Source organism: Rhea pennata, chromosome 3 (assembly GCF_028389875.1).
Source record: "Rhea pennata isolate bPtePen1 chromosome 3, bPtePen1.pri, whole genome shotgun sequence".
In the NCBI taxonomy this organism is placed as follows: Eukaryota; Metazoa; Chordata; class Aves; order Rheiformes; family Rheidae; genus Rhea; species Rhea pennata.
The window spans coordinates 38,307,178-38,320,879 of NC_084665.1; the positions used below are offsets into that span (position 1 = coordinate 38,307,178).

A 13,702-nucleotide genomic window follows, 5' to 3' on the forward strand; every position below is an offset into this window, starting at 1 on the left:
ACTGGCCTTGCACTCCAGAGCTGGAGCCTCCACCAGCGATGGAGACGGAGATGCAGATCCCTGTTTGGAGACAATCTCTGTGCCAGGGCAGAGAGCTTTCTGGCTAGAAATTCCATTTTACCTCTGTATTTTTTTATTTTTTAAATTGGATTTTTTTAACAAAAAGGCTCAGCTTTCACTAAGTAGCACTTTCAAAAAACAACTTTAATTTCACTAAATCCTTTTTTTATGTGTAACGCTATAAATCCCTTCAGCCTTCATGTACAGTTTTAATGAACACAGTGTTTTTGCCAGCCACCACAGCTGATTACATTGATCATAGAATCACAAAGATATCTGCTAATCAGAGACCATTACAAATAACTTAGAAGAAGCCTGGATATAAAAACTAATTTTAGAGTATTGTTACAAATGCTGTGAGATGAGATGATAGCAAACTAACTTTAATTACATGTACATAAACATTAAAATACTAATGACTAGCTCCAGGCACTGAATGCCTTCAAACTGTCTCTGAATTCCAGGGAACCTGACAGCATAGCACAGCTGGGCATCACGCAGAAATGACCACACCACACTGCAATTACAGGCTCATTTAAATGACCTTAGGCACTGGAAGCTTGGGTCTGAGCTGTGTTCAGAGTTTGATCAGAATTAAGTATACAATCACTGGAGATCCTTAAGAGGAGATTATGTATCTCACTCTCAGTATTTAATCCCCCAAACAATGAACTCTGGACCATATAAACTACTATATGATATGATTCTCAGAGCTCATACCCTGGGCAAGCTTTTGTAGCTCAGAAAATTATTATATGGTAATAAGCCTTGTAAAACATAGTTATTTTCTCTAATAATGAAGAAAAATACACAAAGGTTTCCCTTTTTGTCACACCATCAACAGAGAGATTTACCGTAAATAGGTTCTTTATCTTTCACCTTCATCTTGATGTGCAGGACTCGGAACAAAGAGAGGATGCTTCAAACGTGCCCGACGGCTGCCATCCTGTGGCAGGCCCATGCATTTCAGATCGATGCTTACAAACTGGAGAGAAAGAAAAAAGTCCTTTAAAGATGACATTTTACAAAAATCTGCTATTAACATACACTTAAATTTTACAGAAGGAAAGACAGTTACCTGTAAACAATAGTATTCAGATCTTAGGAAGCTATGGGCCCTTAGAGAACTTGGAAGACTCTCCTAAGTAGAGAGCAAGAATCAGATGACAAGGAGTTCATGTTTCCCTACTAAATCTTTGTGCACTGCAGTGTGCAGCAGTCTCATCCCAGAAAGGATGCTAACCCTCACTGAGCTCTAACCCTAAACCTGCTGGTGGGGGTGACTGGTCTGTCCTGAGGACCAAATCACACGGCATCAGACCACATGAATAGTAAACTTCTCATAACTCTAAGTGAACTACTTTACCCTGCCAATAACCAGGGCTGTTAAGGCTTTAGATTTCCAGTTTGAAGAATTCCTACCCTTAGCCTGAATACTCAAATTAGTTATAGCTGTGGTACTAATGGTACTAATCTTGACTAGAAAGGAGAACTGATGGCACAGGTTGCAGGTAACAAGAATCTTCTTCCAACTCCTACAGATGGTACAGAACACAGCAATACAGGGGTAGCTCTATATTATAGATCTCTGCAAGCCTAAACCTTGCTGTAATTTAATCTTGAATGGTACTTTGGGAAGCAAACTTTATTGGGGGAGGGGGGAGAGACCCAAAACATTGTGTCTTTTCCCAGATGGACAGCAGAACTTTACTGGAAGAAGGAATACTACGATCTTTGGAAATAATAGTCCTTTATACTTTCAGATGTGATGCTATGCATAAGTGAACCCTCATAACAACTACAGTAGTGGTGTTGATCCTGACTGAAAAATGCAAAGAGCTCATATGCAGCAAGTAATATTTCCAAATCCTACTTTAATTCTACCCTACTCATAAATGAAACTTCATAAAACCTGTAATTGTGGGAGCAATTCTAAATGGGATGAAATAAAAAAAGAAATACTAGGCCCAGTAACAAGACCTGTCTCTCCAAGTTTGTAGGCAAAGCAAAAAGCGACCCTCAGAGCTTCAGGGTCTTAAGCCTACAGCTTAAGCCTACTTCTTCCATAGACAAATAGCATTTCTGCCTAGAAGTGACAACTCTGGTACCAGCCCCAGTTGGACAAAACAAGAGATGATAGACAGTATAAATTGTCTCCCCACATCCACAGGTAGGGTGGAACACTTCAGAGAAGGAGACTCAGAGCTCTGTGTATAAGTTCTCATACTGACATAAAGTGAAAGTAAAACATAAGCAGGAAACTAGCAAGGACAAAATACTCATGACTCCATCTCATCCCATGTGCTAAGTAGAAATTCTCCTAATGAAGGGAAGCATCATGGCAAAAAGGGAGCATCTCTCTTCCTAACCTGGGAAGAAGGAGGTGGAGCCTAACTCCTGGAAAATAAAAGAGCTGAGAAAGCCATACATTGCAAAACATTATCTTTTCTATAGATGAACACTCAAATAAGCTGCAGGTGTGGTAGCAAGCTCTCTGGGAGACGACAACAAAAGAAACTCAAAGTCTTTTATATACCTTTTTAGGCAAAGCAGAGGCAAAAATCAAATGGGATCTTCAGATCTGCAGATTTCCTAACTTAAATCCTAAATTAAGTTATACTTGAGGCAATTGTTCTCAGAAACAGTGCTATGGAGACTCTTCATTTCCAGATCCCAGGGAAAAAAAAATCTTCATAGTAACAGTAGCCAGAGATGTAGATGTTGTCTGGGAAACTATTAAGAGTCCAAGAAAAAGCAGCCATATTCTCAAGTCTGCATGCAAAAGATAGTATTGGCTGTGTATAGAGGATGCTTGAGAACTAGATGACAGTTTTTTTTTCCCCCCCTAACTGGTAGTAAACATCAGTTTATCTCTGCGACTTTAGTCAAATTAGTACCAATGACATATGAGATTCGAAACCTAACTGATAATGAGGAATAGAAATGCTTCATGCAACATGAACCTGCTTTCCTTGTGAAGCATGCAAAGTGTGGCATGATTTGAGTTTCACTTCTTCGGGGCTTACACACCAGCCTTTGCCTATAGACAACTGGGAATGCATTCAAGAATTTACACAGACTGACAGCAGCATCCTTTCTGATTCCAGGTGAGCTGGAGGCTCTGAAAACAGACAGATGTAAGGCTCAGAGATCCTAATCTAAGCAAGACTTGAAACTTCTAAATTGGTATGATAATCAGGTTATCCTGAAGAAGCTACGGTCTCCAGAAATGACCAGAACTATTGAGGTAGGGATTTTTATATCTCACCCTTAGCCAAGACCTACGTATGAAGTGCATCTCAGACATGAAACCTGACTGGAAAGGAGAAAAGTAGAGACTGTGATCTTTCCCAACAACTTTGCAAGCCCTGACACACACAGCTGCAACTGAGATGATTGAAATTTCTCATAGACCTTAAAATTAATCTATATTCTATTCTCCTGAAAATAAGATTTCATAGGGATCAGTCCAGGTAAGCAGCTGCATAACTCTCTGTGAGCTATGGTCTCCAGAAAGGAGCAGGGATGAATGTTTTATAGTCCCAAAGCCTAGCCCAGAGCAGAACAATTGTAAGGCTACAGGCGGTACTGAGACTTATGAGAAACAAGACTGGACCCAAAGGACAGGAACTCTCTTAATAGAAATCTGAGCTCCCCTCTCAACGTTGGAGATATTCAAATCCAAACTGTTTCATAGTACTTGAGCCTGCTCATCTTCAAGAGAGTAGATATCACAAGGAAGGGGCCAACTGGTGACACACTGCTCTTAACTCCAGATAGGCTACATATTTGATAAGAGATTTTGAGACTTAGATGCTCAACAGCTATGCTAGTAAACCAGCTAGCATTCACCATGAGGTGGTTATATCTCATCATTGGTTGGAACAGATTCTAGGACAGAACAAACTTCAGGAGACTCTGTATCTAGTCACTCACACTTTCCTCTGGCAAGACATCCGCCACTGTCATGTGCTCCTCACAAGCATAACTGCATCCACTTAAAAAAAGACCTCAAAATACTTCATAGGACTCTGACAGTCACTCACAGTGCTACAGTGCGTAGCCCATGACTGGCTACCGGTATGTCTTAGAGCACTGGAGAAGCAGAGTCTTAATTTGCCTATGCTGATTCTTAGGTTCATAGCAGCCTTTCTCTAGCCATTTTTGGGGTCACCTGCCTTGCTTGAAAAGGCATGCCCAAAACCTGCACTCGCCAGGCACTGCTCTTGACACACAACTTAGGCAGCTTCTGCAGAGATGCTGCGAGAAGGCATATTTCTTGCCTAAGATGCATGCCTGCCACCACCTGGGGCACAAAGGGGTGGGGAGGTGTCACACAGCATCATTCTACCTGGGGTGATCAGGGCGGGCACAGAACTTTCCTAAATGGAGTCACGTTCCCTTCTGGGAGTGGGCAGCCCTTATTGACTGCCAGAGCACCACCTCAGGCTGCTCCAACATAGTGCATACGAGCACGGCCAGTGTTCCCTAGAGTCTTGCTGCCAAGCTCTCACTGGGGACTGAGCAACCAGTTTCAAATCAAAAGAAAAGATGTAATTAGCCAGGATTCTGGTGGAGGTTGTAAAATCACCACTCACTTCATCTCCTCACAAGCAGATCACATCTTCAGTGTCAAAAAAAGCCATGAAGCAGCACCCTGAAGGATTCTCAGTCCCATTTGGCATCCTTTGCAGGACTTATACACAGCCTGAAACTAGAATGACTCCCATTCTTTCATAATGGAAATCCTTGGATGCATCAAGGAATAGTTCACAGGAACTAGTGTTACCTGTACCTGTCCTAACTTTAATGTTAGAGTCTGAATGCTCTAACTTCCAGGAGCAAAGCCAGTTGCCTCTGCCCTGGAATCCTGCAGATATCAACCTTGCAGGGGAGGAGGTCCAAGCAACAGTCTGCAGCACTGTAAATACCACTTATTGCCACTAACTTTAGCTGTGCTATCCAAGACCAGCATTTAGCCAGATACTTAAACCTGAAGGACAAGAAGGTATTAGGAAAGTTGATAGGATATGCATTATCTCTGTCCTGTACAGTCTGTACAAGGATGATGACAAACCACTACAGATCACAGGAGGACTAGGCCATCCAGAAGAACTTGTGGCCCAGCCTTGTTTTCCTCCTAGAACATGATGAGAGAGAAAGCAGAAAAAACATAGGAGTCCCTCTGCGCCCATCTGAGAACTAGACAGTAACAGCCTTCCCCCCCACCCCAAACAAACCAACTCACGCCCAAAAAGACAAAACGGGAGCTTCAGCCCCCCTGCACCCTCTGTTCTACTCTCTGAACCACACACAGATCACTCCCTCCCTTTCAAGCAGTGCTGATGCTTCTCAACAGCCCCTTTCCCTTCTACAGTCAGGACTCAAGCACTAACAGCAGCCAGGCAGATGGATTGCATTTCTTTGTGTCAGCCTCACACTCACTGCACCAGCAGCCCCCCTAGCTCTGACAGTGCTTCTCTGTGCTAACAGCCCAACTCAGTCAGCCAGACAGCCCCTCAACTTGTTTTCCTCAGTGTTGCTAGTATCTCCCAACACATACTCACTTTCTGGGACACTTGTTGTGTACCCAGACGTGGCAACTTCCCCAACATCCAGCCCCCAATGAGCTTTCCTTCTTCTAGGGCATGAGTATTAACTTCTTAAATTCTACAAGGTATTTATTTACAAAGGAGAAGAGACTTACAGCCAAATGAAAAGCCACCTAGGCTGGGGAAAGGTGAGAAGCAGGAGTAGCAGGGGTAGGCTAGTGAGCTCAGCTTGTTCCTCCCTGAACATCAGGCAAGAGTCACTAAAGAGGTAGTCTCAGGAATACGGACAGAAGTAGGTATAGGAAGGAACATAGACAAAAAAGGGAGAACGAAGGGCCAGAGGGAAAAAAAGCATGTGCAGGAAGAGTTTGGAAAGTGGGCCATGGTGGGACTTGACCTTGCCCAGGAAACACAAGGTGATGAGAGGCATAGGCCAGCAGGAAGCGACACAGACATTTTTCATCCCATCACTTCATCTCCTGAATCAGTCAGTTACTGCTGTTGATAACTGAGGATCTCATCTTACCTTGTGAGGTCCATTCATCCATAGCTGATCCAAGTCTCCTATGTCACCCTGCAATGTCCAGGCTGTGCCACTACTGGCAGTTGTGACAAGAGAACGTTTCCCCTGCCCTGGAGAAAAGGACTTTTACAGGAGAATGCTAAAAGTATGGCTGGAATGGTGTGAGGGTGCATACAAAGCACAAGGCCTTGTGTGGTTTTGCTGTAGGACCCAGGCCAGAGTGGCACATTCTCATCTAATGCACCTGATACTGCTCTAATTACTGAATCATGCCTATAAATTGCTTAGGGAGAATGTTAATAGGAAGTCCACCTAAATCCATCCAGTATTCTAGAGCCCCAAATTCATCAGACACTGGGTTCTTAAATAGGCCTTTCAAAGCTATGACCTTTTCTTTGAAAAGTATTCTGGCTTGATTGGCAGCCTCTGTTCTGAGAGCCATTTGTAAGAGAATTGCCTGTAGGTAGCCAACAAATTGTGACTAACAATTCATATGAAAGTGTAACTATTGGTAACTACCAAGTGTAACTACTGATAACTAACACTACCAAGTCATTACACAGTAGAGTGCTCTTTTTTGTCATGTTCTGTGTTTCAACCACCAGAATTTTCAGAGGAATCATGCGTTACAGTGCACACAAAGGGAACCTTCTGAAGGCTGGATCTTTTACAATCTTGGATACACTTTGAGGAAGCAACTGTTCAAGTTTAGGTCAAAGCTCAGTGGTTCAGGTGACAATTAGTTTTTTTTCCAGATCAGGCTGATGTGACTGTTTTCCCCACGCATCAATGGTTGCAATGTCAGATGCATGTAGAAGAAAGCAGCTCAACAGCTGCACTTTCATGTTACTACTAACAGACAATATCTAATTCTTCTGGAACTAAAAGTGACAGAGCTTCTGTATTTGTCCTATTCAGATTTAGCTCTTGGAATTTCAGGACAATTTCTGTCCCTCAGGTTGCAAAGAGACGAATGTAGTATGTAATGCTACGGAGATAGGTTTTGATGACTAAACAGCTGCAAGGTCTTTTGAGGGACTTCCACACTAAGTTAGGAACTGTTCAATCTTAGATTCCAAAATACGCAGATAGGTAGCACGATGTATGCAAGACTTGCTGTGTACGGTTAATTTTCCTGTGAGGCTACTACAAAGAGAAGGAGAAACATTACTGAGAGCTATGAATCATTTTTCTCATTTAACAGTAAGAGTGCCAGCTGGGCAACAGAATATTCCTGAAGGCCAAAAAGGCGATTGCTGGAAAATCTAGATTGTTTTATTTGGCTTAGTTACAATCATCCAAGTATTATCAAACCACAGACTTGTGTAGAATTGTTTATCAACATAAACATAAATTGATATGCAATCAGAATTTTTTTATATTAAAAAAAGCACTCATAATGCCTATTTTCCAAACATCTTCCTGGATAAGAAAAACCCAAACACTTTACCTTTGTTGAGTTTTTCATCCTGTTGTATTGAATTACTAAATTATGCCATACTGCTTTCAAGAAATGTGCACTTGAATTTAGAAATTTGCATACAGCACTAGAAAAAAACATTAATGCTTTATTCCATAAAGTTAGCAAAAAGCCTGAACACAAAAATTGGTTTGAAAATGAACACCAACTATGAGCTCTGTTCGAATTAGCATTCAATGCAGAGAGGATTCTGTTCAACACTTGCAGAGTACAAGACAGAAAAACAAAATGTAGTTATAAAAAATATAATAAATAATTCTCCTGGTTCATAAAGTTTTTTCCATTAATTATTGTTAGGATTTGACATTTATCAGCTAATGAGAACCATCACTGATCAATATATGAAAACAAAAGGAAAAATACCCCGAGTCAGACCAAGGTTAGAAAGAACATGAGCAAAGGAACAAGATACTATATTTCACCAGCAAAGATAAAGCATTTGAAAGCCCAAAGCATTTCTTTTAGTTATTCAGTCTTTAGTGATAAGAAAACCTCTGCAAGGAAGATTCTAACACCTCTCTGCCATTGGATGTGCTTTATATAACCCTCTTACAGCTCACTACTATCTATCAAACTTGTAAACACCTTAAAAATAAATTGCATTATCTTACAATTAGAACAGGTAGATGCACCTTTTTGACACTCAGTTTCTCTTTAGGCTTAAAATAACCTCCTCTATGCTCCCAAGAGAAACAGAACACGAGATTCACCTGCTGTAAGACTCATGATTCATGTTGCTTTGGAATTTGATTTTCTACTTGACGACAGAGTTTTTAAGGTTTCTGGAAAGATTTTATATCCAGGGATAGCTTGGAGTCAAACATGAAAGATTAAGAACTAGGATGGATATCCAGATCAGAAAACACTTCCAAACCTACCCGAATTCATTAGCTATTTCATTCCAGCCTCATTGTCCAGAAGATACATTTCTCAGAACAATCAGATGGTCAATAAATTTGGGGTTGGGTGGAACAGAGCTGAGAATACTTCACTAAGAAGCTTTGCTTCTAGCCCCTTCCTGATTGAATTGGGTAGATGCTGTTTTAAGTGAAGCTGCTGATCACCACTGCCCATAGCTAGATAAGCAGGCTTTGTGTTACCCAGGCTCTGTACTATTTAGAACTTCATGAGTTAAAATGTGCATTTTAAATTACCCTCTTGGAAATGAGTATGTAGTCACTCTGAGTGATGCAGTGCATGGGTATAAGCTTGCTTATCAAGATTATTATGAAGCACACACGATGCCATTTGCTGGACTAGTTGCAGTTTCCAAGTGACATGCATGCAGTAAGCTTACCAAGGTAATCCAGCCTGGAAGCAACAGAGACATGAACTCCTGCAGTAAAAATCTGTGCTCCAAAATAAAGGCTGCAATCACCTGACAAAGTTTACAGCAGACATTCTTTATTGCTGATTATCTACGTCAGTTGAGAGTCCCATTAGACCAATATCTCTCACCAGAGGGGAACTGTTATCAATATTGTCTTCCCTAAACAGGAAAGTATACTTCTAGGATTCTTGACTACCTGGGACACACAGCCCCCATTTAAAATGTAATTCTAGCTAGCAAATGAATAAGCTTACCAAACGAAATATCTGAATCTCATAAAATGGGTTGGATAAAAAACAGTCAATAAGTGATCTATACATACAAATATCTAATTAAGTAATTTAAGATCTATTGATTTTAAGGATACTTCTGTTATACTAACAAGGTTTATTTTCAGCAAGGGCTAATCCTTGCATTTTTACCAAATCTCTTCTAGCATACTTGTCAGCAACTGCTCTTAGGTGGCCATTTGCAGCTATTACACACTGAAGATACAGAATAATGATGAAATCTAGCTCCTTAGAAGAATACAAGATTCAATAATGGATCTCAAAAAAGGATGAATAATGGAGAATCTGAAGTACATAAAACTCACAAAATTAGACTTATATGGTTCTTTTTATTCATGTTTTGAGATATACTTATATATAGGTGTGTCTGTACGTATATATATAATATTTGCCACATTGGCAACTGTTGTTTAATGTCAGGTTTCTATATACAAGCTAAACAGGTACTTTCTAAAATATTGTCTAGTCTATTGAGGGACATAATATACTCAAATAGATGCTTAGCAAGCTAAAGCTCCTTTTGATTTTTTTGTTTGGTTTTCTTTCCAGTTTTACTACTTTTAGTATATTGTGACTTTAAGTCATCCAATTTGCTACAACACCACAAATCTTTCATAAGTGCTTTTTTTTTTTTTTTTTTTTCCTGCTCCATCTTAAGTCACCACAGGCCTCAATAGTAGGATTAGCCACCTCTGAATGAATCTGATCTGGAGACAAAATGTGTTTCACAACATGCACTCCTTTTCTAAAAAGGAAACACAATGAGGCCATATCCTTTAGCCAATTTCCATGTGTCAATAGTCAAAAGAAAGCATTTCAAAAAACATGCCATAATGAGTTTATAACCTCTCAGCTGAAGAAATAAATGGCATTTTTCTTTTTACATAAACCACTAGTCGGGTAGAATACAGAAAACAAAATTCCTCATATATGGCACACTTACTCAGGAAATCTATTATTCCTGGTCAGGCTGGCAAGTGTCTGTTGGTGGTGAGGTGGTGTAAGGGGAGAATTTTAAATTCTAGAAGTTTTACCAATCAAAATGAATACTTGCTATAATAGATAGATTTTTTTAAAAAAATGATACTGTGAAAGTATTCAGGAACAAATTCCTCCTCAATTAAAAAAAAAAAAAAGACTTTAAACAGAAAAAAATGTTGAAAAGACACGTTTATCTCTTTAGAAATTTATCTTCCAATGTTTTTGCATATACAGTATGTAGAGATGGGTGTAGCATACATAGGAAGCTAGAAGATAGCTCCTTTATTTTTATTAGTACTCCTTACATGTCAGTCTAATCTTTAAGATTGGCAAAGTGACTTGTGACAAGTATTTAATGTTGAGGTTACGGGGCAGGTTTGTTTTACAGGATTTGTAAAAGACATTCTCATCTGTTTGAATGCAAACAGATCACCACAGAGGAGACAGTTCATACAATTTACAAGAGAGATTTGTAGTAAAACCTAGAGCTACACAATGACCAAAGTCTCTATATAACACGGAGCATGTCTTTTAAACTGTACATATAACTTTAAAAAGATATAGCCTTTTAAAATGTTTGTACATTGAAGCTTTTTCATTAAGATCAATCACTTAATAAGAACAGTAAGAATATAGCAGCAATATGGGAGAATGTCATCCACATAAACATCAATAATTAAAACAAAACCAATAAATACAGAAATATTACATTAGTTTGATGTTTGTGTTAAGCAAGAAGGATAGAAAACACACTAATTACTTAAAAACTGTGAAAGAATCCGGATTTGTTCACTTTATGAAAAACACTGTTTTATAGTTCAACCTAAGTAATTAATTTAAAAGAAGTGTTGAATATTGACTTCCACCAACACTGTCCCGAAGTGCTTCCTGAAGAACTCATCTCAATCTTTAAGTGCAAGCCTGACTTACAATTCTTTTTGCATTTTTGCTACAGGAACTAAGCATGTTTTTAAATATAGATTCCTTAAAACTAGGCTTATTTTATTTACACTATTCAAAGTTTACTTTTCCTTCCAACAACAAAATGTGCAGGAGGATTTAGTACATGCTATACAATGTAAAAATAGACTTTAAAAAGCCAGAACAACGTGAGTAAAAATGTACAGTTTGTTCCCTGCTCCAGTTCATTGCACTATCTGGTTTAAGTAGATGAGTTGTCATGCCCAGAAGACTTACTGTAGGATCAGAATATCCACACACACACACAGAGGAAGTAAATGCATCCTGGTTTAGGCATAGTGCCAAATGAAAAAAGATACTATGAGTTATATCCACAGAACAGCTTCTTAAAGGAAGGAGCATAGCTAATTCTGAAGAAAGGCAGCCCTCTTCATGTAGGACACAGCACTGCAAAAAAATCATAAACACATGTGGATAAACATCGGTGAAGTTAGTCTATATAGAAATATTATATTTTCTAAACTGAAATGTCAAGTTCTACCCTATCAGTTACATGGTAAAGCTAGACTTCAGCTGAAACTCTCAGATATCATCCTCTTCTCAAAAGATAATTAAGTGACAAAATCCACTATCTTTAACTAATATTACCCAGAAATGAGTTAACTAAAGGTCATGTCTTGAACAGTGCTTTTTGAAGTGTTCTATTAGAAAACAGAACATTCAATAAAAAGTGACCACATGCAGCTAAATTTTTAAAATATGCAGTGACAATTTGGGATTCTAATTCTACATTTTGAATTGGGTGTGTATTTGAATCACACAAAGTGGTAAGACAAGACATGTCCTTCATGTGTTTCTCATTCCTTTCACACATAAGAGAGACAAACCTCAGAACAATCCAGCTTTCAAACCAATGCTAGCACAACACAAAAGCAAATAAAGAAGTCAGGTCTAACAATTAAACAGAAAAATTTCAAAGACAAGAAAATAAACGTTCTTGTTATCTGAAATACTTGCATAGTTTTAAAAGAGCATGAGGTAAATTCTTGCTTCATTAACCAAAAATATTTTTTTTAAAAAAGGCTTTTACTAGAAACTTCAACTCTTCTCTCTGTCAAGTTGGGTTGAAACTGGCAAACATTTATGAGGCTGAAAAGATAGACAATATGACTGCATAGAGGTATTTTAATTGGAAAATAGCCTAGACTTGCATACTTTGGAAATTGCAGAAAGATGCTACTTTGCGCACTGCGATTTATTTACCAAGTACAATAATGCATCAAGAGAAAGACAGAAAGTCTCTAAAAAAAAATCAAGCGGATATAATCAATACACACATGCTTCCATCTAAAGACTTGGTACCTGATGTTGTCTGATGTCTAAAAAGAATGCAACTAGAAGAGATGACAAAAAATGTGCTCCCTGGTTTACAGCTTAATTTGTGCACAAGAAAGTTCACTAACTTAGTTGCTTGTATAGATTTTTTAATGGAAACAATGTTTTCAAAGCATAATATTTGTTCAGCCATTCATAAAAGATCAATAGAAAGACATGCATAAACAGTATTTAAATAGAGGTATCTCACTTGGCTGCCAGCTGCAATCTAATAATACGATTTCTAAAAATCAAGAATTTCATAATGCTAGTTTGATATTTCTTTCCCTGTCAACAAATGCATTCCCCTATCTTCTTTCAAACCTCAGGTTTTCTACTTCATGATCCCTAAGGATAAGACAAAAGTAGCAATATTAACACATTAAAAGAATTATATTTAAAAAGATCATAGTTGCAAATGCTTATCAATTTCATGTTAGCATATATCTCTAGTCTAAATCTACAAATTATAATATGAATCATATATTGTAATTCTTTCCCCACCACCATATTTGCAATGCAGATCACTAAGTCCCTTTCATTATTACTAACTTCAGGAGGAAAATGCTCGAAGAGAACTCCAAAAAGCAAAAAACTCCTCCAAAATAATGTAGGCTGCACTAAAAGCAACACAAACTGTACAAGGTTGTCTTTAATGTGTACCTGATCCAGCTTTGGGAATTTACATCTGAAGTGGTATCCCCTATGTAAAGACCCTGGGAAGAGCTAACTGATCACTAGAAAAAAGGGACTTAAGTATGAGGACAAACTAAAGTGGTGGTATTTTTAACATTCTGGAGGACACAAGAGGGCAGCAGAAATTGGGAAAAGAGGATGCTTAAAAAGGCAAACACCACAAACTATTTAAAAACTAGTAATCCCATTTGGAAATGCATCTGAATTTTTTCCCATCTCCTAAAATGAATAATACAATGCCACTTTGTAAACAGTGCTGATTTGCACTGACATTTTTTGCTTCTTTATTATACTACATTTTTACAGGCAATTGTTCCTTGTTCTAAGGATTTTTCTTACAATGTTTCAGATGCTTTAGCTGACATTTTTGCATACAACAGGTTATAGAGGGAAAAAATAGCAGAAGAATAGCCCATGGCAGGTCAGCAGATCTTGTTATAGAACTCTCCAATTCCAGTCTGACGCTCTAGCTCCTGAGCAAACTGCCTTGCCTAG

The 13,702-nt window shown here is 38.6% G+C and overlaps 1 protein-coding gene across 2 annotated transcripts in view; it reads right to left on the reverse strand.

Annotated features, from left to right (window-relative positions):
* Window positions 1-7,683: 7,683 nt before the first annotated feature.
* The window catches only part of FEZ2 (fasciculation and elongation protein zeta 2), a 32,277-nt gene continuing 26,258 nt past the window's right edge, over window positions 7,684-13,702 (reverse strand). For both annotated transcript variants that reach the window (XM_062572089.1, XM_062572087.1), the window contains one exon: window positions 7,684-11,584. In XM_062572089.1, the coding sequence (XP_062428073.1) occupies window positions 11,568-11,584 (17 nt within the window). In that variant the 3' untranslated portion in view covers window positions 7,684-11,567. The remainder of the gene's footprint in view (window positions 11,585-13,702) is intronic.